A 26,839-nucleotide genomic window follows, 5' to 3' on the forward strand; every position below is an offset into this window, starting at 1 on the left:
TATTTTCCCTTGGCGGAGTTTTCTTATAACAACAGCCATCATTCGAGCATTGGCATGCCGCCCTTTGTGCTGTTGTATGGGAGGAGGTGTCGAACCCCTATTTGCTGGGGAGAAGTAGGGCAGCGTGTGATGGGCAGCACCGAGATTGTGCTTCAGACAACAGAGCAGATCCAGCAGGTCAGACAGAGGTTGTTGACCGCTCAGAGTCGTCAAAAGAGTTATGCGGACAGACGCCGGTCCGAGCTCGAGTTTCAGGTCGGCGACTTCGTGCTCCTGAAGGTTTCTCCTTGGAAAGGAGTGATCCGATTTAGGAAGAGGGGCAAGTTGGGACCCCGATATATTGGTCCTTTCAGGGTGATTGTGAGGGTCGGCAGGGTAGCCTATCTTTTGGAGTTTCCAGCAGAGTTGGGTCAGATTCATGACACTTTCCATGTGTCGCAGTTGCGAAAGTGTATAGCCGACGAGTCTGTAGTGGTTCCATTAGAAGATATTCAGGTGGATGCGAGCCTGAATTATGCTGAGAGACCGGTGGCAATCAGGGATCGGGAGATCAAGGTTTTGAGGAACAAGGAAGTGCCTCTGGTGCAGGTCTAGTGGCAGCATCGGAAAGGGTCAGAGTTAACTTAGGAACCAGAGCGTGAGATGCGAGAGCAGCATCCAGAGTTGTTTTCAGAGTGAGACTTCGAGGGTCAAGTCTGATTCTAGTGGGGGAGAATTGTAACATCCGGGTTCCCAGGTATTATATTTTGTTCTTTTATTTTTGGTTATTGTGGGGGGACTCGGCGCGTTGGCGTCTAAACTTGCCGAGTATGGTCGCGGATTCGTATGCGGGTTCACAGCTAGACTCGGCAAGTTCTCGAGTGGACTCGGCGAGTCCACGCTGGTTAATGAAACCCTAATTTCCAGGGTTTGAGACCTATTTAAAGGGCCTTATGGCCTTCATTTGCGGCCACCAACCCCCAGAGAGAAACCCTAAAGAGATCTAGAGCGTTTGTGAGGAAGGAGAGGCCAATCTTGAACTTTTGTGGGTGTTTTTGCAAGAAGGAAGTGTTCAAGGCAGGAGGAGGCTGAAGGAGGTGCGATTTTGGTGGATTTTGAGCTCTTAGAGATTGTATTGAGGTATTATTCTCGGACCTTCTTCAGTTTTGATGTTGATCCTTTGTGTTAGGGTTTTCTAACCCTTTTAGAGGTGGATTAAGTAGAGCATTTGGTCCCTTCTCGAGTTTGTGTTCTGGATCTGGACCCAAAAAGGTCCAGAGGCCTTAACCCTTGGAGCTTTATGAGTCCTTTTGGGAGCCATGGGCTAGGAATGTCATTTTTGGGGCTACATCACCATTTTGGACCATTCAGATGTTATATGAGTGCCAAGGTCCGAACTTTACGTGATTATTATGCTTGAGGAGGCCAGATCTATGATTGTATGGAACAGATCTGACCTCAGAAGTTGTTTTGAGTTTGTGCATGGCATGAACTGGCCGAGTCCAAAGAACAGACTCGGCGAGTAGTATGAAGGTTGCCCAATAATCACTCAGTGAGTGGAGTTGCCTAGTTGGGGGAATGACTCGGTGAGTCAGAGAGAGTCAGGGGTCTGAGTTCAAGTTGGAACTCGCCGAGTTGTTCTTGAGACTCCGCGAGTTGATTCGGGGTGGCCCCGCGATTCATGCCGAGTGGAACTCGTCGAGTCCAAGGAAGTACTCGACGTAACAAGGGAGGGTCTAAGAGAGTCAGTGGACACGTGTAGACTCGCCGATTCGGCTTAGCGCACTCGCCGAGTCGGGTCAAAGTTTGACCGTTGACCTTGTTGACTTTTAGGGTTGAGTACAGTTGTATTTATGGGAGTATCTACTTTATGTGATTAGGTGGAGGCTAGATCACATTTCTTCCGAGTCAGATACTTACCGAGACATCGAGGTGAGTCTTCTCATTATACGTTACCTAGAGTGGTACTATGTGATGACCAGATGGTCTTATGTGTTATGTATGTGATCATGTGCTATGTGATATTTGTATGTTGTATGATGATATAGACCAGACCGGAGGGTCCAACGAGCTATGACCAGACCAAAGGGTCCAACGAGCCACGGGACTGGAGGTCCCGCTGAGACACATCGACCGAAGGGTCATATTATAGCCTCGAGTGGCGTATGTGCTGTATGTGGTATTTTGGGGAACTCACTAAGCATTTATGCTTACAGTTGTTGTGTTATGTGTTTCAGGTACTAGTGATGAGCGCGGGAAGGCGCCAGTATGATTCGTACACACACGCATTGGAGTTTTTGTAGAGATTTTGGGAAGATGTTTTGTGACAATAACATTTGATACAATGTGTTTGATATTATTTTATGAATGAATGAATGTTTTAAAAATGAAAAATTATTTTGAAAATTTACGTCGTTACAGATCTCACCAGCTTTAAGCTGATAGTTGCTTTCAAAATAACTTGTATTCTCAGGTCACCAGTAGACAGGTACAGGTGCCAGGTTTTGAGAAGAATGAGCTAGTTTCAAGACTCTTCTTTTATTTTGATGTATATTATTTTTGGTGTCTATATAACTTGACGGAACACACTTGTATGAAATTATATTATTAATGAAATGGATGATGTTGTTGCTTTTTTACTACTTTGCATTGTTATGATACTGTACATGACGTCCGCCACCCCAGAACGCTTCCGCCGTTTATCGGTTTTGGGGTGTGACAGTAAGTTAGCCCCGTAAACGAAATGTATTAGTTAATAACCCATGTGAGTTATTATAACCATGCTAGCGACCTAAATGACCTGTTACGACCTTCTTCTGGCATCAGAATGGTACGACATTTGTCACCCCAAACATGTCGGTATAACTATAGCTAACAGTTTAGGTGTGGGATTCTCAGTCCCGTATAGATCTATACGTAAGTGCCACGCTCTACCTACAAGAGACTCTGATTATAATACAAGACCTTAGTGTGTACTCTGGTAGGTACGGTGAAGCCAAATGTATCACAAAACTGTATTAATTGGTTTACGTCTAGTGTAATGAAAACCCTTTTTCTTGTAAATATATGTACTACCCTTCCCTAGCGTGTACATAGCGTACAAATAATCATACTTTTAAATAATTAATTCTTTGTCCCAAAAGGGTAAAATAGTGTGAATGTCGTGTAAACTGTACCTATTATAGTTTATAAAAATTGTTTCACTGAAATGATGAATCCTTTGTATGTACCATTATATATATACATATATATATATATATATATATATATATATATATATATATATATATATATATATATATATATATATATATATATTTGTCAAAAAATCATATCGTATTTGCACAAAACTTTTTATATAAAAGTTCGCAAGTTTAGAGGTAAAGTTGTTTCATAAATTTAGAATTTTTGTATAACAAGTAACAAAACATATTTAACCATTTTATATTTTAACACAAGTTCTCTTGTGTTTTACTTGTATCCCCCCCCCCCCCCCCTAAAACATAGAAAATCTTGAAAATTATAGGGGTATGAACTCACCTCGAGTGTGTTCGTGACTGGATAACGAGGTGAAGGTGATGATCTTCAAGTTAGAACACTTGAAGGTGTTCTTATCCCTTGTTAATACATAATAGTGTATATAAATTAGATGAACTAACATGAAAGTGTTGTATGAACATTGGATTTAACAAGGATACTTACAACAAATTCCTAAGAATCAACTTGAGAAACTAGTTTCCTGGGGATGTTTGAAGATGTTTCTGGGAAGTGTATGAAGATTTGAAGATGTACTAAGTTGAACTCGTTTCTTTGAGAGAAAATGTAAGAAGTTAGAAGATGGAAGTAAAGATTGTGAGGAGTTTTTAGGCTAATATATAGATGAGGGAAATGGTTGATGTGATGTTTGCATTGGTTTGTGCATTTTATCACATTGGGAAAAGCACCACCTAATCAAATTGGTGATTTCAGCCTAAGCTCCAACCGAGAAACCTATTTAAGCCACCAAAATCACATGTGATTTCGGTCCAAGCATGATCTCGGTCTAGCATGATTTCGGTCTAGCATGTGACTTTCTTCTAATATGATTTTTGTCTAGACATGTGATTTCGGTCCATCACAACCGAAATCTCAAGGTTTTTGGGTCCCAAAACCGAACACCCTAAAAGCAATGCATAATTCATGCTTTATGTCCTAACTATTTGACTTTCGTTTGACTTGCTTGACTTTTGTTGACCCAGAATAGTCGGTTGTCACATTATCCCCCCATTAGTGTGAATGACCCAGAAAAGGGTAAAATAGTGTGAACGCCCCGTAAACTATACTTATTATACTTTATAAAAATTGTTTCACTGAAATGATGAATCTTTTGTATGTACCATTATATATATATATATATATATATATATATATATATATATATATATATATATATATATATATATATATATATATGTCAGAAAATCATAGCGTATTTGAACAAAATTTTTTATGTAAAAGTTTGCAAGTTTGGAGGAAAAGTTGTTTCGTAATTTTAGCATTTTTGTATAACAAGTAACAAAGAATATTTAACCATTTTATATTTTAACACAAGTTCTCTTGTGTTTAACTTGTATTCCCCCCCTAAAACATAGAAATCCTTGAAATTGTATGAGTATGAACTCACTTCGAGTGTGTTCGTGACTGGATAACGAGGCGAAGGTGATGATGTTCAAGTTAGAACACTTGAAGGTGTTCGTATCCTATGATTTTTTAACACATAATAATCTATTTAAATTAGATGAACTAACATGAAAGTGTTGTATGAACATTGGATTTAACAAGGATACTTACAACAATTTCCTAAGAATCAACTTGAGAAACTAGTTTCCTAAGGATGTTTGAAGATGTTTCTTGGAAAAGCGTATGAAGATTTGAATATGTACTAAGTTGAACTCGTTTCTTTGAGAGAAAATGTAAGAAGTTCGAAGATGGAAGTGAAGATTGTGAGGAGTTTTTAGGCTAATATATAGATGTGGGAAAGGGTGATGTGATGTTTGCATTGGTTTGTGTATTTTATCACATTGGGAAAAGCACCACCTAATCAAATTGGTGATTTCGGCCTAAGCTCCAACCGAGAAAACTCTTTAAGCCACCGAAATCACATGTGATTTAGGTCCAAGCATGATCTCAGTCTAGCATGATTTTGGTCCAAGTATGATTTCAGTCTAGCATGTGACTTCGGTCTAATATGATTTCGGTCCATCACAACCGAAATCTCAAGGTTTTGGGTCCCAAAACCGAAAACCCTAAAAGCAAGGCATAATTCATGCTTTATGTCCTAACTATTTGACTTTCGTTTGACTTGCTTGACTTTTGTTGACCCAGAATAGTCGATTGTCACAGATTGCTCGAGTAGGTAAGGTAGCTTATCGGTTGGAGCTACCAGAGGAGTTGAGCCAGATTCATGACACCTTCCATGTATCCCAACTGAGGAAGTGTGTAGCCGACGAGACGGCAGTGGTCCCTTTAGAGGATATTCAGGTCGATGATCGTCTGAACTACATTGAGATGTCAGTGGCGATATTGGACAATAAGGTAAAGATCTTGAGAAATAAAGAGGTTCCCTTGGTTAAAGTTTAGTGGCAGCACCAAAGGGGATGTGAGTGCACTTGGGAGCCGGAGTCTGAGATACGCGAGGAGTACCTAGATCTGTTTCCACGAAACAACTTCGAGGGCGAAGTCTGATTCTAGTGGGGGAGAATTGTAACATCGGGACTCCCAAGTATAAATTTAAATTGTTTTATATTCATATTGATAGGGCAACTCGTCGAGTAGGGACTGAGATGGTCGTGTGAACGTTAGAACCAACTCGACGAGTTGAAGCTGAGTGTGAAAACCCTAATTTTTTGGGTTTGCGCCCTATTTAAAGGACCTTAACTCCTCTACCTTGCCTCCCTTATCGCCTAGTCACCCAGAGACAAACCCTAATCGAGCTACCTTCCATTTTGAGAGTGTGTAAGTCTAAGTGTGTGTGTTTTGGTGCATTCCTTGGAGACACTTGAAGATCTAAGAGCTTGGAATGAGAAGGAGTCCATAGATCTGGCATCCATTCAGTTGTAGCAACCATTTGAAGGTAAAAACTCACTACCTTGATCACTTGTTTGTTAGATCTCTCCATTAGAGAGTTTATGGCCATTTCTAGCTTCTTCTTGAGTCGTTTTTGGTTTTGAGTATGCTTTGAAGCTAAGACTTCGGATATGTGCACTATTTGGCCCCTTAGGCCTAAGGACTCAAGATTTATCAAGCTTTGGCCAACTTTCATACCTTAAACCCCTTGTTGAGCCTTGTTTTGGCAAGATTAGCCCTTGGATGCCATGCATGGACGTAAAGCTTGCAGCTTTACGTGGTATTTCAGACCTAGAAGACTAGATCTATAGTTTGGAGCCTTGGATTCGCTTAAAAGCTTCTGAATGAGAAAAGAGCTGAAGGAACTCGATGAGCTGGTTAGAGTTTTACCCGATATTCTGGACACTGTGCAAGCTCGACGAGTTGGCGAGACAACTCGGCAAGCTGACTCGAACTTTCCCGGTTTTCGGAGAACAGAAGGAACTCGATGAGTCGCATAAATGCACTCGACAAGTTGAGTCAACATGGACTGTTGAATTGAGTGTTGACTTCCGTTGACTTTTAGGATTTGGTCAAGTTGTGGACTCTGGAGACCATGAAGGGGTAAAATGGTCTTTTGCCCTTCTGAGATTTAGAAGAGGAATTAGCCTAACATCTTTGGGGAGGTTGTTAATATCAATTATTAATTAGAGACGATTGTGATATATGATAGGCACAGTCTAGACCGACAGTCCGAGTGCGATACATACTTTGTTTTACTTACGAGGTGAGTCTTCTCACTATACTTACCTGAGTGGTAATTACTATGCGACCGGAGGATCTTATTTGTGTTAATGACCGGAGGGTCTTCGCATTCTGTCGTTGTGATTTATGTTGTATATTATTCGATGCATTTATTGAGATAGGACCAGAGGGTCCAACCAAGTTGTGAGATCGGAGGGTTTTCACTGAGATACAGGACTGGAGGGTCCAACCCGAGCCGTGAGACCGGAGGGTCTTCACTGAGACACATAACTGGAGGGCCCTTATCGAGATATAGCCATGAGATGTTAATTATTTGTGTGTGGTATTTTGGGAACTCACTAAGTTTCGTGCTTACATTGTTGTGTGATATGTGTTTCAGATACATCTCAGTATGGCGGGAAGGCGTTAGCATGATTGTACACACCAGCTGGTTGGTTTGTGTTTTGAGGATTCTGAGATATTTTACAAACGATTTTCATGTCTTGTGTTTGAAACATTTATTAATCGAGTATGAGACATGTTAAACTGTGTTTTACGTGGAATTACAAATGAAAAATTTTATTTAAAAATTTTAGAGTGTTACACTTTTTATTTACTTGAAGAAAAACAAAAAAAATACAAAAACTATAAATTACCAAAATTGTAATATACTCTAATATATTAATACATTTATATTTTTTGAAAAAACGTCAAGAAAAAAGTTTAAAATGCGAAAAATTAAAAGTATAATATGAAAAAAATTAAAAAAATTAAAAATACAAAAAAAATTAAAATATAATACGAAAACAAATATGAAGAAAAAACTAAAAAAATACAAAAAAGTGTAAATGTATGAATTATTAGAGTAAATAAAAAACAAAAATAAATAAAGTATATATATATATATATATATATATATATATATATATATATATATATATATATATATATATATATATATATATATATATATATATGGGGTGAGTTCCGTTGAGAACTCATAGTTTCCCAAAAACTAAAGGTAGAGCGTTAGCCGTTAGATCAAAATTAACTCATTAAGAGCATAATCGTCATCTTACCTATCTCATTTAATATTTAATTTTTGTGTTCTTAGATATATCAATTAAAATATCTAAAAATTAACATAATTAATTTAATTTTTGATTTTTTTAAAATAGTAATTTTCATTTTTTTTAAATGCATATTTTTTAAATTTTTAAGAAAACATGAATTTAAAAATAAAAATAATAGAAAATAATTGCAAAAATGGTCCCTGTGGTTGGCAAATTTATGTGCTTGTGGTCCAAAACGTAATGTTGGTGCACCACAGGTCCAATTTTAAATACTTTGTGTGGTTTTGGTCCCTATGGTTGTATTTTCTTGTGTTTTGGTCCACATCCCACCTAAAATGACTAATATGCCCCTTAAATAATTATATTTTAATTTCTTTTATATATTTTCTTATTCTTATAAAAAAAATGAAAAACAAAAACAAAATAAACCCATCACACACACATACTCTCTCTCTCTCTCTCTCTCTCTCTCTCTCTCTCTCTCTCTCTCTCTCTCTCTCTCTCTCTCTCTCTTTTCTTCTTTTTTATGTATGCCATCCTCCCAACCGGAACCTCCACCACCAAAATTAAATCAAACCCACAACACCACCACCATACCTTCTGGAACACTAGCTTCATCGGCATGACTTCATCGGACCACCCTTTTATGATGGAGGATATTTTCCGGTTCCTACATCTCTGAGACCTCCATCTCATATGCCTTCAAGATGGTGTTTCCCCAAACGAACTTAAATCCCCAAATCAAATCCAAAAACTGAAGTCCCCATTCAAATTCTCCTCTAAAATCGAATCTGAAAATCGTTTCCAATCTTATTTCAGGAACCAAAATTAAAATTCGGTAGTGGTGTAGAGAACGAGAGGAGAGAGAGTGAGGGGGCTCAATAGATTTTAGAGGAATGGGCTTGTAGTGGTAGGGTATGTAGTGGAGTAGAGAATGACTAAGAGTAAGACTTGAACCAATTGCTTGTCGTTGGAGATAGAGTTGGGGAAGCTGTGATGGTCTTCGATTTAATGGTGGTGGCAGACGGAAGGAAGCAGAAGTGGACCAAGTTGGACAAGGTGATACCAAGCTTGGCGGTGATGGCGGTCTAGTGAAGCTTGGTGGAGGTTGTTTGGTTGTGGCAGTCGGCTGGTGGTGGGTAAAGAAAAGGTATTGACCTAATTTTTTTTTATCATCTTCCACAATCAATCTCCCATCACCGAAGGCTCCATGTTTGGTGGGTGATTCGATTTGGGTTTAAATTCTCCCGCTGTCTCTGTTGATCCAGTTCATCACTCCTTCCCCAATGTACAAGTAGATCAGTGGGGTTTGAAGGTTTCCTGCGGTATCGATGCTGACATATGGTGGTGGTAGTGGGGTGGGGAGTCTAGTAACCAGGTCTCTAGAAAAGGTGGTGGTGGTTGCGATCTAGGTGAACTCCGGTGAGAATAGTGGTTGATGATGGTGGGTCCAGATATCGGTGATGAGGGTGGAGTCGATGATGAAGGGCTTCTTTAAGATAAGAGTGGGGAATGGGTTATTTGTTTTTATTTTTTTGTTTTAAGTTAAAAAGATATAAATTAAATTAGTTTATGTATTTCAACAATTAAAGAAAATAAAAAATATAAATTATAAGGGCATAAAAGTCATTTTAAGTGTATAGGGACCAAAAACAATAGAAAGATCCAATTTTTGGCCAGTGGTGTACCAACATTTCGTTTTGGACCAAAAGCACATAAATTTGCCAACCACAGGGACTATTTTTGCAATTTTGTCAAAAAACAAAAAAAAAGACTTGAAAATTTTTGTTTTTATTTTTAAAAAGAAAAACCGCAATGTTTTTAAAATTGTAAAAAAAAAAAAAAAAAAAAAAAAAAAAAAAAAAAAAAAAAAACAAAAACAAAACAAAACAAAGCTGAAATATTTTACAAAAAAAAAAAAAAAACAATAAGTTTTTTTAACCAAAAAAATCAACATTTCAGGTGTATGTATATATGCATATTTTTTCAAATGCATATATGCATATTTCTTATACTATAATATTCATAACTAAATCATAAAAAAAACTCATTTTTATTACTAATCTATAAACACAATTATACAAGTATTTTATTCGATACAAAATTAAATATACAAAACAAATAATGCTATAAAATTTCAAAGTTTTTTCATGTCTTCGTGTGAATATTTACATATTTTCTTCAATTTTTCATTTTTCACCTCTTCAATATTTTTCACAAATTCTTCCTAATCTACAAGAAAATAAAAAAAATTTGATTAATGCAAGAACACTCATAAAAATATATATGTATATATCATGTAAGATTCATATGTGATTATATAATGTGATATTCACATGTGACTGTATCTTTTAAGATTCAAATATGAAATTCACAAAAAAAAAAAATTAAAATTAAAAATTAGCAATGAACACCCACACAAAATGCATGTGTGCATATAGATGTAATTCATATGCGATTCACTTGTAATTTACATGTGAATCACATGTAATTCATATGTGATTCACTTGTGATTTACATGTGATTTATATGTAAATTACATGTAATTTACATGTGATTTACATGTAAATCACATGTAATTCATGTGTTCACTCGTGATTTACATGTGAATCACATAAGATTCATATGTGAATTACATGTAATTTACATGTGATTCATATGTGAATTACATGTTATTTACATGTGAATCACATATAATTCATATGTATTCACTCGTGATTTACATATGAATCACATGTAATTCATATGTGAATCATATGTAATTCATATGTGAATTATATGTTATTTATATATGAATCACATGTAATTCATGTGTTCACTCGTGATTTACATGTGATTCATATGTATATTATATGTAATTTACATATGAATCACATGTAATTCATATGTGATTCACGTGTGATTTACATATAAACTAAACTTTAATGCTTTTAAAGATGATCAAATAAGTAACTTATTGTAAGCAAACAGGAAACGAGATGATTGTTTCAACAAAGCAATCAAAGACATCTCTGATAGTAAAAATAATAATTTTAGGTGATATGTGAATATATCATGTATTGTTAACATGTGAATATACCACATTATATTCACATGTGAATATATAAAAATAAGAATTTTAAGTGAGTTTATCTCTATAAAATATTTGATACCTCATTTATTTTTCTACATCTAAAAAAATAAATTCACTCAATTTGGTAATTTCGAATGCAATAACATAAAGAAAAGTGAGACTTACAAATAGCCATGGAAATTAAGCTACAAGAGTTGATGCTTCCACTGTTTAGAGAATGTTCCGGCTCTAGAAAACAGAATTATAGAAACACGGATCTAACTGAACTGTAATTAAATTGGATTTGAATTTAATTGAAGCTATTTGGGTTTTTAAAAACCTAAATTAATTTGGATTAACTTGATCAGATTGAACTGATCTTTGGAAACGAACACCCCTAAATATCATTCAAGACTTGCTAAAAAAACCCAACTGAGGCAGTTCATCAAACACCAAGACATAACGTGCAAACTAGTGTAACTATGAGTCAATCAATAACAACAGGCAGAAGTCATTTTGAATATCTTGTTAGTCTCCTCTTTTTGATACTACTACATATTTGGAATTAAGATTTGCCTGTACAGAGTCCACTTGTATTGTTGTCTTTCCTGAAACAAGGAATCTCAAATTTGAATCCATACAACTGACTACAAACCTCATATACCTTTTCAATCAAACATTTGTAAGATAAAAGAGTGATGAAATTACAATCACACCCTTTCAGTACATGGGTTTTCCATATGTTTGGAAATATCTGAATGCAGCCCATTCAAATCGTTTCCGGCTTCGGAATCAGAAAGTGCTCCAGGAATTCTCCTCTTTCGTTTTCCTTCCTATTCATTTGACTTTCATATGAATCTTCTTTCCCTTGAAAAAACTGACTGGTATCTTTAACAATTTCTTTTTCAGGATTCCCATGGCCGACCTTGGAATCGGAATGTGAATCAGAGTCGTTTCCTGGGTGTTTATTAGAAGTAGGAGCAGCGAGGAGTAGTTGGTGAAATTGACATGGGATATCAGACGGAATGGGGGGAGCATGGACATCTCCTGGAAGTGGAAGTGAATTAGTTCCATGGCCATTTGGCACATCAATTTCGTCAACTTTGGAATCGGAGTGTGAATGAGATTCCTTTCCTGGCTGTTGGAGTTTGGGTTCATGACCATCACCATGGCCATTCAGGGCATCATTAGAATTGGAATACGATTCCTTTCCGGGAAGTTGGAGTTTGGGTTCACTAAAAGAAGCAGCAGGGACTTGTTCATGAACTCGGGGATTGCCATTCTGCACATCAATTTCATCGGATTCCTTTCCTGGAAGCTGAAGTTGGGAGCCTTTACCAGGAGTATAGATGATGCTGGCATGTAAAGAACAACCATCATCCAAAGGAACACCAGATTTTTTAGAACCATTTTTTACCATGTCATCTACAATAACAAAATAATAATAATAACAATTTAGGTTGGAAGGAAAGGAATGACAAAATAATGGAACTGACAGAGTAACAGAATCAGTGATTAGTGATTACACGAATTGTTGGCGAAAGAAAAAGATTCCTTGTTTGAAACTGAAAGAATGGCATCATCATCATGGAGTTGGGTTGGAAGTGGATTGCCATTCTGCACAGCAACTTCATCGGAATCCTTTCCTGGGAGTTGGAGTGTGGGTTCACCAGCAGAGTCTTTGGTGATTTTGACCGGTGGAATCTGAGTATATGTATATGTATGTTCTTCTACATTGCAGTCAAAATGTGCATCATCAGTTTTGACCAATTCTGAAACTGACACAAGGGTATCATCTTCATCATCTTTAATAGGAGAACCGGAATTCGTGATGGTGGTGTCGTCACTAAGCTCCTCCACCGTAGAAGAAATCAACTTTAAGCCACTACCCTCATCTGCTTCAATCAACAAAAACATAATCAGCTGGATGGAAAAGAATGACAAACAAAGGGAGTTCACCGAGCAACAGAATAAGCAGTGTAATGGAATCAGCATTCCATTCCGTGATCATATACATTTTTATAGGATTAAAGAAACAGCAATGTAATTCCATCAATTTGTTTTCATTTCTTCTTATTACAACATTGTATTTTTTTTTAAATCCTCCCACTTACAGCAATTTGGCTGTAATTGAGGAGTTTTCAAAGTATAATTTCCTAATAAGAAAGAAAATAGATGTATATAATGCAATAATTGAGTAGCTTTTCAAAGTACAATGTCTTAATAAGAAAGAAGCTGAAAGTACAAAGTTGTATACAAAATTAAATAAAACTACACCGCTATTTTTTTCATTTAGCCCCTTTTTATATGTAAATACTATTCATAGTTTTTAACTCTACTCGACACATTATTCAATTATAACTGATGAAATTTTTATTTTCAAATATAAAAAACTAAGCATAATAACTGCTCATTAAAACTCCAAATAAGATTATAATATACAAATCTAGTTATGTTTTTATAAATAAAAATGTAGTTTAACTATCATCGCGATACTTTTTTTTTAAGATTTGTGCCACAAAAAATTACATACATAAAACGGGTTATATTGTAATTTTCATTCCATTCCATGATGGAATGAAAAAATTACACACCGTCTAAGGAATGCAATTAACAATATGGAAGGAATCATATTCCTTCCAAAATAACCCATTCCATTCCTTCAAACAAAGCAAACAGTATCTTTTCATTCCAATGAAATAAACAATTCCATTTCTTCCCTGATTCCATCATGAATATAATGTAGAATTCTTAGTGAAAATTGAAATAATGAAGCCTTGTTTTGAACCTTCTTATGGAGTTAATATTACCTTTGGGATCAGTTTCACTGTCATTATGCGTAGCAATTTCATTGGCTTTGGACTCAGAATGTGAATGTGAAAGGATGGAAACAGATTCCATTCCTGGCAGCTGGAGTTCGGGTTCACTGGAAGGAGCAGCAGTGATTTTGTCCGGAATCTCAGAAGAAACAATATTATCATGTGAACCGGAATCAGTAGTTTTGGTGTCAGTATCATCAAAAAGAACACCACATTCTTGAGAACCGGAATCTGTAATGGCAGTTTTGTCATCAATCTCCTGTTTTATGGAGAAGGAAGTAGCACTACAGTCATCTACTTCCATGGATGGAGTGGAAATGACAGAGTAATGCACCCCACTCCAATCGTTTGTGTTTATGTTTGTGGCTTCGGAATTAGAAACTGCTCCAAGAGTTCCTCTTTCCTTTTCATTTTCCTTTCTATTCATTTCACTTCCACATGAACCTTCTTTGGGATTAGTTCGATTGCCATTCTGCACATCAACTTCATGGACTTTGGAATCGGAATGTGAATGGATGGAATCCAATTCCTTTCCTGGCTGTTGAGGTTCAGGTTCATCTTTAACAGGAGAATTGACCTTGCCTGTATCTAAGGAACAACCATCATCCAAAGAAACAACAGATTCTTGAGAACCGGAATCAATGATGGCGGTTTTGTCACTAAGTGTAAACTCTGCCACATTGGGACTATGGTCATCTAATTCAATAGTATTGTTGCCTACATTAATAATATATATATATATATATATATATATATATATATATATATATATATATATATATATATATAATCAAGTCTAACAAACTGTTTAGTTGGATGGTATAGAAAAACGAAGATGCGGAATGGAATGAGACATTAAATTTCATGATCATGTTTGGTTAACCTGCAGAACGAAATGAATTTTCATATATATTTTCCTATTATATGTAAACAAAATGAATAGTTTTAACTTTTTATTATTTAATTATTATAATTAATGAACTTCTTATATTCAAAAATAAAATAATTATACATAATAAAAGCTCACAAAACTCCAAATAAGATTAAAATGAAAAATGAATTGAATGACGAAGGAATGGAATTGACATAGTAATGGCATTACATTCCACGACATGTTTATTGTATACGTAAACACAAGGTATAAAGTTAACTCTATCCTATACACTATTTAATTATAAATAATACATTTTTAATTTACAAATAAACAAATTTAACATAAAAAAAGTTCACTAAAACCCAGACGAGTAAAAAGAAAATGTGTTTGCTAGTTATGTTTAAGAAATACAATTGTAGTTTAACAAACATTGCAATTTTTTATTAAAAAGATTTTTCATTTAAAATTACAGATATAAAAACAGGTCGTATTACAATTTTTCATTCCATTCCATGACGGAATGAAGAAAAAAAAACACCCTAGGTTAAGGAATGAAACATTAACAGATTGAAGGAATCAGATTCCTTCAAGAATGGTCCATTCCATTCCATCAAATATTTTCATTCCAATGGAGTTAAACCATTCGATCAAACACTACGTACATGAATAGAATTTCAAATCAAACAGGAAAAACTGAAAAATCTTGTTAAAGAACCGTCTTACCTTGGGTTTGTACATCCATGGAAGAAAAAGATTCCTTGTTTGAGGGTTGTATGGGATGATGGACATGGGAATTAGTTTCAATTGAGGTTTTGGAGTTGGAATCAGATTCCTTTACCAGGAGTTGGTGTTGGGGTTCATCTTTAACTGGGGAACTGATGGGATGAATCTCCTTGCTTGCAGTTGCATCCAAATCCAAGAAAACACCAACTTCTTGAATACTGGAATCTGTAATGCCGAGCTCCACCACATTTTTGGACAAGGCACTATCAGCATCAGCAGTGTTGTTACCTACAACTACAAAAATAAATTAATAATAATAATAAGTCTGGTTGGATGGAAGGAATGGAATTTTTGACACAGTAATGGAATGCAGCCTACTCAAATCAGGAATTACTCTTTCCTTTTCCTTTCTATTCCTTTCACTTCCACATGAACCCTCCTTAGGATTAGTTCCATTGCCATTCTGCACAGCAATTCCGTCAATTTTGGAAGCAGATTCGTTTCCTGAGTGTTGTAGTTTATGTGACAGTGATTCGCATGGAATATCATTATGCGAAGGATCAGGAAGTGGATTCGTTCCATTGCCATTCTGATTCTGATTCTGCACATCAATTTCGTTGACTTTGGAACTGGAATCAGATTCCTTTCCTTGCAGTTGGAGTTCGGGTTCACAAGGGCTCTCATCTTTGACAGGAGGGTTGATGGGAAGAGTCTCCTTGCTCGTATCATCCATAGGAACACCAGATTCTTGAAAACCAGAATCTCTAGTGCCATTTTTATTTTTGTCAATTAACTCTGCAACATTAGCAGAAATCAACTCTGGTTTCTTGGACAAGGCACTAAAGCCATCTACTTCAAGCACAAGGCTCTTCTTACCTACAGTAACATAAAAAATAATTAAAGTGTGTGATTAGGTTAACATGGAATGGAATTTAATACAATAACTAATAAGCAAGGTAATGGCACTACAGAATACAGACTTGTTGGCCTATAGGAACAGAGTGATTTTTCATATGAATAATGAATTATTGATAGGATTAAACGAAAGAAATACCAACAACACATACTTTCTTGATTTGTTTATTATACCATCGTACTAAGATTTCTTCTTACTAAAGCCTAGCCTTGTATTTTCAATTATATTATAGCAATGTCATCCAGATGCAAAGCAACACAACTATCACTACTATAATTAGATGGTTTTTTCAAAACATAATGCCCTTATAAAAAAGATTGAAAGTATAATGCTATGATTGGGTAGATTTTCCAAAGTACAATGTCTGAATGAGAAAACAAATGAAAGTACAATGTCATAGCAGAAATAATTGAAAATGGGGTGCTATATAGTATATACACAAATAAATGAATGTACATTGTTATTTCTTGCATTTACACTTTTCATATTACGATATATATAGTATTAGCTCTACTCTATACATGATATAATTATAATCAACGTATTTTTGGTTTACGAAAACGAGAAATTAAACATAACAAAAGTCCATTAGAACACAAAATGTATAATCAAAACAGGAAAAACCTTGAGGGATGGTTTGCTTAAGTAGCGGCTTTTGTAACATATCAGTCCTAGGAAACACCAACATATTCATAGACTTCAGTTCTTGTTTGTGTGATTCCTCCAATGCCCGGAAACCGAAAACATCAGTCCATGTATTCATGTGTTCAGCAACCGCAGGAATAATCAATTTATCTACTTGGAGAGCAGAAAGAGCCTGAAAAGGTTTAAAAAAAAAAAAAAAAAAAAAAAAAAAAAAAAAAAAAAAAAAAAAACATACTTAAGAAGTAGCTCAAAGGGAATGGTAATATAACTGGGTGAAATAGCAGTAATAAAGATATAATATAATATTCTGACCGATTCAATAGCTGATAATAGGCGACGACACATCCCTTGGCGTCTATATATATGACGTGTCCCAATAAATGGCATCTCTGCTAGTTGGGTTCCATGGAACCTAAGCATACGATAAACAACTCAAAAAAAAAATTAAAAAAAAAAAAAAAAAAAAAAAAAAAACAATCAACAGTTTCAGGCTAGCCTACCTACCTGATAGATGCAGCACAAACGACTTCCTCCTCCCTCTCCAGAATAGCTGTATAGAAGCCACTATAGTTCAATCGGCTAAGGTTTGATCTACAGGGTAATTACAAAATATCAAACATAATAGAATAAGTCATTACATTCCATGATCATGTTTCAATGCAATCAAAATTTTATATTACATGTCTTTATTGTAAACACAATTTATAGCTTTAACTCTGTTTTATACATTAGTTAATTGCAATTGATGAGTTTTTATTTACCAAAAAATAATAAAAGCTCATTAAAACCCAAATAAGATTTTAATAAGAAAAATTCTAGCTATTTTTAAGAAACAAAAGATGTAATTTAGTTAAAATCATGGAATTTAAAAATAAATAAAAATGGGTTAGTGAGCAAATATTTTTAGCCATTTCATGAGGGAATGGGGAATAAAAACACATGTGCTTATAACAAAATGAAAAGAATGACATTGCTTCAAGAATGGTCCATTCCATTCAATCAGACAACAAACAGCTTTTTCTAAATTTTAATTCCAATAGATTGAGCTATTCCATTCCTTCTCCAATTCAATCATACCGAACAATGCCTTGGAGATTTTATAATGCACAATTTGACCAATTTTGTTAACTTTCTTCTAGACAAACATGGTAAAAGTAAAACTTACCCACAATTGAAGACTACATTACGAATTAAATTGATCCCGCTTCTCTTGTCAGTAAAAGGCAAGAAACACTCATCCATCAATGACATGGCAACAGCCAGCATGGAATTGCATTCCATCCTTTCTCCATCTGTCAATGAATCAGAATCAGATCGATGAATAAGGGACCATGAGAACCCTGAATCCAGTTCATGCTTCACTCCAATAAGCTTCCGCAACGGAATGTATACCTGCAAAATTCAGATTTCAGAGGTCCTGCACCCATCATGATTCATGAAAACTAGTACTACAACAAGAAAACAGGTAATACAAACATATTTTCACTTCTTCTATAAACATAGCATTGTACTTTTGAACTTTTTTTCTAATTAGGACAATTATACTATACCCAACTTCCATTCAAAATTGCTATGTATTCAATCATACGGTAGATTTTTCAATAATGCAATGCTTTAGCAACAAAATCTGAAGAAGATTTTTCTTATCTCTTATATAGGAGTATTTTTTTTAAAAATAATAATAAACACCATCCAACTAAACTACATTTGGTATATCATAGAGACATTGAATACCTCATGGCACTTGTGTCCACAGAAAGACAAATCCAGAGAATTTGGTTCATGTGGCTTGACATCTATTCCTGGCCTGCATGATTCATGATCTGCAACATCAGAAAGTTGTCTTTCAAACAACAGTTGTAAATAATACAAAAAAAAAAGACTATTATTCTAAGAGAGGATCATTACATTTCTTGTAACAAAGGCAGCACGTATGAAGTGAAGCATCAGTTATACCAATACCACCATCTTTTGTGCAATTCCCAGCAGCCATTTCACAGTATTTGCAGGAACAATTTGGACAGAGCCAATCACCTTCAGGAAGCATCTAAAATGAGAGGAAAGATGAGACATTGATATCTATCTCTAAGGGTACAACTACAAAAGAGATTAAAACATCTAAAATTTAGGAGTTTTACCTGTATGTCCAAACAGCTTTGGTGAAAAGTTGATGGACAACCATCACAACAGATCAAATCCCCACCATCCCCACATACACTACATGTATCATCATTAGGATCATCACCATCAACATCTACAATATAAAAACCCTTTTGCTCCAACTCCCCTAGTTTATTCCATGCATCAATCTGACATTGCATCAGGGACTTTCCAGACTCCAAAAACATGTTTGGAAACGGGTTGCAAAGTTTGCTTCCTGAATGTTGCTGGAACTTTACAACAGTTACAACCTTGCTACAACAACCACAATGGATCCCATCTTTTGTAATCCTTCCTTTTTGCAGTATCCGTGTCCTTCTAGCATTCATATATTCCACATGTTCACTCACATCCACCACTCCAGAGTCGATTAACCACGCGAGAATGGTCCTTTTTCCTGAATAGGGACTAATCCCGTCATTTTCTAAAACCTTGTTAGTATCGCGAACCAACAAAGTACATCTGCTTTTTCTTCTTCCATGGGAATTCATTTCATCCTCATAATCACTATCTGTGTCCTCCATAGCCCTTTTAGCATTCCTACTGTTGCCTTCATCTTTTCTCTTTGTTTTCAATTCTCTTTCTGTCTTCTTTTGGGTTTGTCTGGCTAATTTACCAAGTATTTCAACAGGTAAAGGAGTAAAGTTGTCACTATCTTCAGCATTGTCTTCCTCTTCCTTTTGAAGTACTTCATAAGCCTTGATTATAGACCAATAAGCAGTTCCATCAGGATTAGTATATATAGCATCAAGATAGTTTCTGTTCTTTCTTGGCCTATAATCAATGGTCCAACCAGCACCAAGAAGCATATTCTTAATCTTTTCACGCAGTATTTGCTTTTCAGTGCCACTACCATGCTTAACCATGTTTTTCTTCTCCTTCACTTTCTTAACATTCTTCAGTTTTTTAACAGTTTCCACTCTGCTATTTGATTTTGACTGCGTTACTGTATCACTCTCAGTTACTTCTTTGCTGCTTTTTAGCACCATTGGTGTTGGAGATTTCATCCCACCTTTCTCCTTGCTCTTTCTGGTATCCTCACTGCTGGAACTATGTCCATCTCCAGCATCTCTATGATCACCATTTTTATCCAGCTTTTTCTTGTGATGAACTCTAGCCTTGGCTTCTTTTTTATCACAACTTCTACTCATCTGCTTATTATGATTTACCATTACATTCAAGACACCATTTTCCCCTTGTAGTCTGATAGGTTGGTCTGAAGATGAACGATACTTCTTACTCAACACTGAAAGGGGTAAGTCAAAATCATCATCATCATCATCCATCTCTAAGGGACTTATAGTTCTAGCTTCATGAGTAGGTCTGCTACCACCATTTCCAGATTCCATTTGATCGCCACTTTGCCTATATGAGTTCCATCTATGCTTACCACCATTAGCATCCTTCCTGGTCCTCACATCCTCAAACCCATCATACTCGTCAAACTCGAATACATCTAATCCACTACTTGCCCTTTTCTCGGTCTCAAATTCTTTGTAAACACCTGAACGTTTACGGAGTTTATGAGTAGTTTCTGATGAGTAATCACTGGACTCTGAATCACTCTCGACAACTCGACGTCTCTTTTTCACCTTTGACGATCTAGACAAATTCCTCGAAGATGAATCACTAAACCCACTAACCCCTCCCACAGTATCTGCAACTTTCTTTTTAATAACCAAACAGCCAGAAGAGCTTTTCTTCTTTACTCGAGTTCCAGACTGCTTAGATCTGCCCACCTCTTTCATCTCATCAAAGCATAAACCAACAACAAAACCCCCGATTCTATCAAAGCCCACATAACATGAATACGCGCTCAGATCTAGGTGAAGAGGGTTAAAATAATAACCAAATCAACAACCCACAAATTCGAAAGTGAAAAGGCGGACCGCCGGATTCCGATTAGGCAAAACCCAAATGGGTGCCGAAGGAACAAGAAGTTCGCGTGTTTTGGAGTTCAGCTACTGTTTTCGTTGGTTCAGTATATCTTCCGGTATACCGTAGATTGTAATCGTCATCAAGTTTAGTACATAAGAAGTTTGCCCAGCACAAAAGGGATTTTTAGATATATCACGTAGGAAGTCCATTTTCAGTTCACCGGAATTTTCCCACCAGTTTTACCTTGGGAAATCAGGTAAATTTCCGGACAAGACACGTAAGTTCCTTGATCCAAGCGTGCAATATGAAAATGTGAATGGTTTAAAGTTAGTATTATGCAAAATACAAAATGATCTAAAGAGACAATCAGACTAGGGTAAGCATTGGAACCGAATACCCATTTTTCCACACCGACACCGTTTTGTAATCGGAATTGTTTAAGTTTCGGCGTTGTTTCTAAATTGTGGAACCTATCAAAAATGGTATTTGTTTCGGTTCTTAACTTTTTGGACTCTGGCATCCCACGACCGGTATCTATGTTATTTTTAATACATCTCTATCTTATTTGGTGCCTCGTGAGGATGGTGAACATCATACCCCACTTCTTTGTGGGGGCGTGAAAGTTAAAATGGGAGAGCATGTAGTGTGTGTACCTTTCAACCTTATAAGAGAGGTGGCTCAATCAATTTGAAGGTTTTAAGCAAACAAAAATATTAGGGTCTCTCGTTTTTATAACTTAAACCAAATCCCAAACTATTTCTTAATGCGACTCGGCTAATCACTTATATAAACATGAAGTTTGCTGAAGTTTTGATCTCCCGGCCGATGTGGGACTCAAAGGTAGAGATATGAAGTAAGATGATGGTCGAGCTTATATAAGAGAGAAGAGTTGGTTGAGTTTTATCCATGAATGATGTGGGATATGTTTAAGTAGCTTTCAAAATAAAATGAATGAAAGTTCTTAATGTCTCAGCTAATCGCTTATATAAACATGAAGTTTGCTGAAATTTTGATCTCCCAGCCGATGTGGGACTCAAAGGTAGAGTTAATATGAAGCAAGCTTATATAAACATGAAGTTTGCTGAAATTTTGATCTCCCGGCCGATGTGGGACTCAAATGTAGAGTTAATATGAAGCAAGATGATGGTTGAGCTTATATAAGAGATGAGAGTTGGTTGAGTTTCATCCATGAGAGATGTGGGATATGTTTAAGTAGCTTCCAAAATAATATGAATGAAAGGTAAGCATTTGAACTTGAGACCTTTAGTTTGATAAACCATCACTTTTACTACCAGGTCAAGCTCCAACTTGTCTTTGTAATCTAATAAATACGTATATATACACATATATAATTAACAAAATAAGCTTTATAATTGGGGGTCTTAAGCCTTTGTTTTGTTTTACAAATGATAGAGCTGACACTGCTTTATAATGTTCAATGTTTAGCAAAGACAAGACACTAGACCTTTCTATTTCACAAACAACAATGCACTAGACTCATTAAGCTTTTATGTTTTGAGCTAGACTTACCGGACGATTTGATATTTATGTTATGTGACTTCCGTAATGGTTGTTTTATAAATTATAATGTAAATAATAATTTTAACGAGATGGGATGTAATTATTATTTTATATGAATTCGTAACTGCTCCCGGAACCGTCAGAATTGGTTCCTGTTTCGAGTACCCGGTTTCAAAAAAACATGTTAAACTTTTTATTTGAAAATAAATGGGCTAATGGCATAAAAACCCTCATATTTGCACAAAATTGACGGATTTGCCCAAAGTTCAAATTTAGGTCCGTATTTGCCTCAAACTTGCATTTAATTTGTCGTTTTTGCCAAGTAGCTGGTTTCCCTTTAATCAACCGGTTACCACTTGCTTAGGTGGAAGATATGTGGCAATTATCATTTAAAAACCCATTCACAGACATCGTCGTGTGCAATTGATCCCTTCGACCCCCACAGTTAGTCACAAAGCTACAACGGAAAAATGACAACTTCGTCTTCAAGATCAAGCTTCAATGGTGGTACAAGAATGAGGAACAAGAGGGTAATAAGATGCGACTGTGGTGATGTTTGTGGTGTATCAATCTCACGAACACCTGATAACCCAGGAAGAAAATTTTGGGGCTGCCCTAATTATCAGGTAAAAATCTATTTATTTTTGTACTAATTTCTCCCTAAAATTTTAGGGCTGCTCTAACTTCCTAAAGAAGAACGTATGTAATAAAACCCTATTTTTTTGTTGTAGGTGGAAGGAGGTAACTGTGGTTTTTTCAAATGGGCGGATGAAGAACTATGTCAAAATATGGAGATGTGTCATACAGAGGAGATCAAGCCATTGTTAGAATTGATCATAGGGTTATTAGTGGTTATATCGTTGATGTTAGCAATAGTGGTTATTAAAATGTAATTTTGTTGGTTTTTCCTGTATTAGTAATATATTAAGGGTAATGAAGAATTGTTACATCTTTGTAATGTTTTTTTTTAACGGCTGAATGTTACATGTTTGCAATGTATTAAGGGTATCAATGGTAATGTTATTAACGGTAGTTAATTGTTATCTCATGTATATGTTGCATGAATGGAAGTACATTGCATAAAAGGAAGGCTAATGAATGGAAGTACAATGAAAGTACATTAGTTAGATTCACAGTGAAAGTAAACTTTGCATGAATGGAATTGCACTAACTTGCATAAAAGGAATTGCACTAATGAAATGAAGAATTGTTACATCTTTGTAATGTTTTTTTAGAACGGATGAATGTTACATGTTTGTAATGTATTAAGGGTATTAATGGTAATGTTATTAACGGTAGTTAATTGCTATCTCATGTATATGTTGCATGAATGGAAGTACATTGCATAAAAGGAAGGGCTAATGAATGGAAGTATAATGAAAGTACATTAGTTACATTCACAATGAAAGTAAACTTTGCATGAATGGAATTGCACTAACTTGCATAAAAGGAATTGCACTAATGAAAGTACATTGTTAATGCTTAACATTTACTAGAGAATAAAATAAAAACATCATGGTTACCATAATAGGGGGCATCCATTATAAACCTTAATATAAAGCATCCATTACATAAGTTTTACTAGCATGTAGCAGCCACCATTTTGTATACCAAAACATGTACCCAAAAGCCTAAAAAATATCCAAAAAAGGCAAACCATAAACAAATGGATGTATGCTGCAAGTAGTGGGTGTATATCAAAAAATAACCAAAAAGGGCTACCTATACAATTGCCCAATGATACCATCCCCACTTTTGCCCCCATATACCTAGGTAACTACTCTAAATCTACTGGATAGCTAGATGTGGAACCCCTTCCATCTTTGTCAAAACAAGGTTTCTTCAGCTTTTGCAGGATGATCCTGTGACAACCCGAAATTTATCCCGTCAATTTTAACCTGTTTTTCCGTTCATAAAACCCGCTTTATTAAATTGTCCGTTAACCTTTTTGGATTAGGTTAATTAAATAGGGACTTTATTATGACTTCGTAAGGGTTGAAATAAATTAAGAACAAACTCAATAATCCCTTGAAAAGTTTTAGTTACAACCAAGTCAAAATACGACCATTTAATCGGGTGCGACCAAAAGCCCCGTTTAACGTCAGTATCGGGTAGATTTCCTTCGAGCCACAAACTCAAACCCCTATATAAGGGTGAGTGGAATCCATTTGAGAATTTTCACTCTCTCTCTCTCTACACTCTCTCTCTACAACTTGCTTACGATCAAAAAACGTCCATTTCGAGCTCCAAAATCGTAGGTAATCTATCCTAACTTTTTGTGTAGCTTATTTAGCATGCAAATTCGTGTTAAAGACATCCAAAAGCGAAAAAATCATGTGTTTACGGCCCAAGAACACTCTTGGACCATGAACACCCATAAGTGGGGTTTTGAAGCCCCAAAACCCTTCCAAATCATTTCTAGGGCTTAGATATGACTTGTAGACTTGCATGTATGAGCTTAGAACACCAAAACCTTATCATATGAAGAGTAAACTTGAGTTTACGTCCTAAGAACACTCTTGGACCGTAAACCCCTCTTCATGGGCCGTGAACACCTATAAAGGTGTTAGAATTTCCCTCAAACACCTCCTATGGCTTGGGAAAATGTCTAGAATCAACCACAAACGAAGTAGGGGCTTTAAACATCAATTAAACCAAGGACTTAGGAGTTTACGGCCGTAAACCCCCCAAGGATTGGTCCATGGGCCGTAAACTCCATAAAATGGTCATATGATGCCCCTAACACCCCCTTATGACTTGTATAATTGACTAGAAACAAGTATGAGCCATCAAAACACAAAAGGAAGGGGCCAGTAAGAGTTTACGGCCGTAAACTCTATGTTTACTGCTGTAAACTCCCATGAATGGTCTATTTGAGGCCTTAAACCCTTCATAAGCCCTAGATTGGAGCTTAGCCTAATTCCACTAGTGAGATAAGACCTTAAATCATCCAAGAGCACACCACCCATGAGTTTACAGCCGTAAACTCATGGGGATATGGTCTTAGGTCCGTAAACTCTATAAAGAGTTTACTCTTGAAGAGTAAACCCCCTAACTAGGCCATACACTCCCTTATTTGCAACCCAATAGCCTCCTAGCACTTGACCAAAGTGTTTTCCGCACATTAGGATGCGTTTACGTGTTTAAATTAGTATTATAAACACTAATTGTATGTAAACATATGCCTTCATATGTTACTAGGTCACTACGAGTGTTCAAGTCTTCACTTGACACCGAGCACCCAACCGGCACCTCCATCTGATCCACTTACAACAGGTGAGTTCATGCCCCTGAATTAACCTTTTAAATGTTTTTACATGCTTTTATGGGGGGGGGATACAAGTTAAACATGCTAGTTATCATAGCAATCATATGTGATTAATAACCCGCATGCAAAAGGATTTATCACACTCTCAGTCATTTTACCAAGTATAATACTATAGATGGTTTTCCAAAACGTCTTTAATTGTTTAAACCTTTTCTCAAATTGTCGCACGCGCTGTATGTCTTACTTCAAAACTAGTTACATCAGTGTTTTAAACCAAGGTTTTCTTCACTTATATTGTTTTATCAAATTATATTCAAAACTTGTTTATGAATAGTTTTCAAAGGATTTCCAAAGGTTTTTAAGCTTGTTTTACAAAGTAGTATCAAGTCGCAATTGTTTTAAGTGTAAAGGTTTTCCAAAGGTTTTACCAAAGTTTTCTTCTATGTTCTTATTTCGTTAAATGCATGCCCACATTTGTATAATTATATAAATAATGTTTAAAGGACTTAGGAAGGCTAATTCGCCCTATTTCCTTTTCCTCGTTGGGATGTGGTCTGGTGGGTATCGGATATCTGTCTGAAGGTCGTTTAAACATTAATTATATATCATGTATACATATATGGACATAAAAGCTCTCTCTCTCAGCCAGTTCATCGCCTTAGGTAGTAAAGGCCTCCCTCTATTATTCATGTTTCTGGAACCCTAGTAACTATTATAGGAATAGTTAGGAGTCTCTATCTCTATCTCTATCTCTATTTCTACCTCTCTCTTTTACTTTAGAATATGACACACTATTTCCCTCTACGACGCTTCATTGCGCCAATTCCGTGTAACCAGAGTCTCCGAGAAGGAGAGCGAACATCATGTACATAGATCTATACGAGACTGACACTCCCACACCCAGACTACTAGCTACAGTCCGCGCCGGTAAGGCCCATGGGTGACATAATGCCACTACCTCTACGCGTGACCTGGAGGGTCAACGGATACTCTATCGTCGATCAGCATGGTTACATACGGGTTCACATTCATTCTTTGTTTTAGACTTTGCTAGCTGTATCGTTCACTCGATGCTGTCTGGAGTCTGTATTTCTTTGTTTTAG

The 26,839-nt window shown here is 36.0% G+C and overlaps 2 protein-coding genes across 5 annotated transcripts; one reads left to right on the forward strand and one right to left on the reverse strand.

The window, feature by feature from the left end:
- Positions 1–11,392: 11,392 nt before the first annotated feature.
- Positions 11,393–21,255, reverse strand: LOC111902148 (uncharacterized). 4 transcript variants are annotated; one of them, XM_042898604.2, is made up of 12 exons: positions 19,048–21,255; positions 18,818–18,956; positions 18,644–18,732; positions 18,075–18,301; positions 17,414–17,500; positions 17,222–17,321; positions 16,889–17,081; positions 15,727–16,143; positions 15,349–15,642; positions 13,743–14,468; positions 12,459–12,827; positions 11,393–12,357 (listed from the first exon to the last, which is right to left on the reverse strand). In XM_042898604.2, exons 1-12 carry the CDS (start codon positions 20,815–20,817, stop codon positions 11,702–11,704), a joined length of 5,067 nt encoding a protein of 1,688 aa, XP_042754538.1. In that variant the 5' UTR covers positions 20,818–21,255; the 3' UTR covers positions 11,393–11,701. The 4 variants fall into 4 exon arrangements, with proteins under 4 accessions (XP_042754538.1, XP_042754537.1, XP_042754539.1 ...); XM_042898603.2 differs by having other exon boundaries at positions 15,727–16,224; XM_042898605.2 differs by having other exon boundaries at positions 13,743–14,333; positions 15,727–16,224; positions 19,048–21,254.
- Positions 21,256–22,938: 1,683 nt separating this feature from the next.
- On the forward strand, positions 22,939–23,361 carry LOC111902150 (uncharacterized). Its single transcript, XM_023898015.1, has 2 exons — positions 22,939–23,094; positions 23,200–23,361. The coding sequence occupies exons 1-2, from the start codon at positions 22,939–22,941 to the stop codon at positions 23,359–23,361; spliced, it is 318 nt and encodes a 105-aa protein (XP_023753783.1).
- The last annotated feature ends 3,478 nt before the right edge of the window (positions 23,362–26,839 follow it).

This window comes from Lactuca sativa, chromosome 9 (assembly GCF_002870075.4).
Source record: "Lactuca sativa cultivar Salinas chromosome 9, Lsat_Salinas_v11, whole genome shotgun sequence".
Lineage (NCBI taxonomy): Eukaryota > Viridiplantae > Streptophyta > Magnoliopsida > Asterales > Asteraceae > Lactuca > Lactuca sativa.

Coding starts and splice junctions, on each gene's coding strand:
- LOC111902148 (XM_042898603.2), bottom strand. CDS start 20,817: ATGAAAGAGGTGGGCAGATCTAAGCAGTCTGGAACTCGAGTAAAGAAG. Junction 18,957..19,047: donor AAAGCTGTTTGGACATACAG/GTAAAACTCCTA, acceptor CTCTCATTTTAG/ATGCTTCCTGAAGGTGATTG. Junction 17,322..17,413: donor GTTTGTGCTGCATCTATCAG/GTAGGTAGGCTA, acceptor TCGTATGCTTAG/GTTCCATGGAACCCAACTAG.
- LOC111902150 (XM_023898015.1), top strand. CDS start 22,939: ATGACAACTTCGTCTTCAAGATCAAGCTTCAATGGTGGTACAAGAATG. Junction 23,095..23,199: donor GGGGCTGCCCTAATTATCAG/GTAAAAATCTAT, acceptor TTTTTGTTGTAG/GTGGAAGGAGGTAACTGTGG.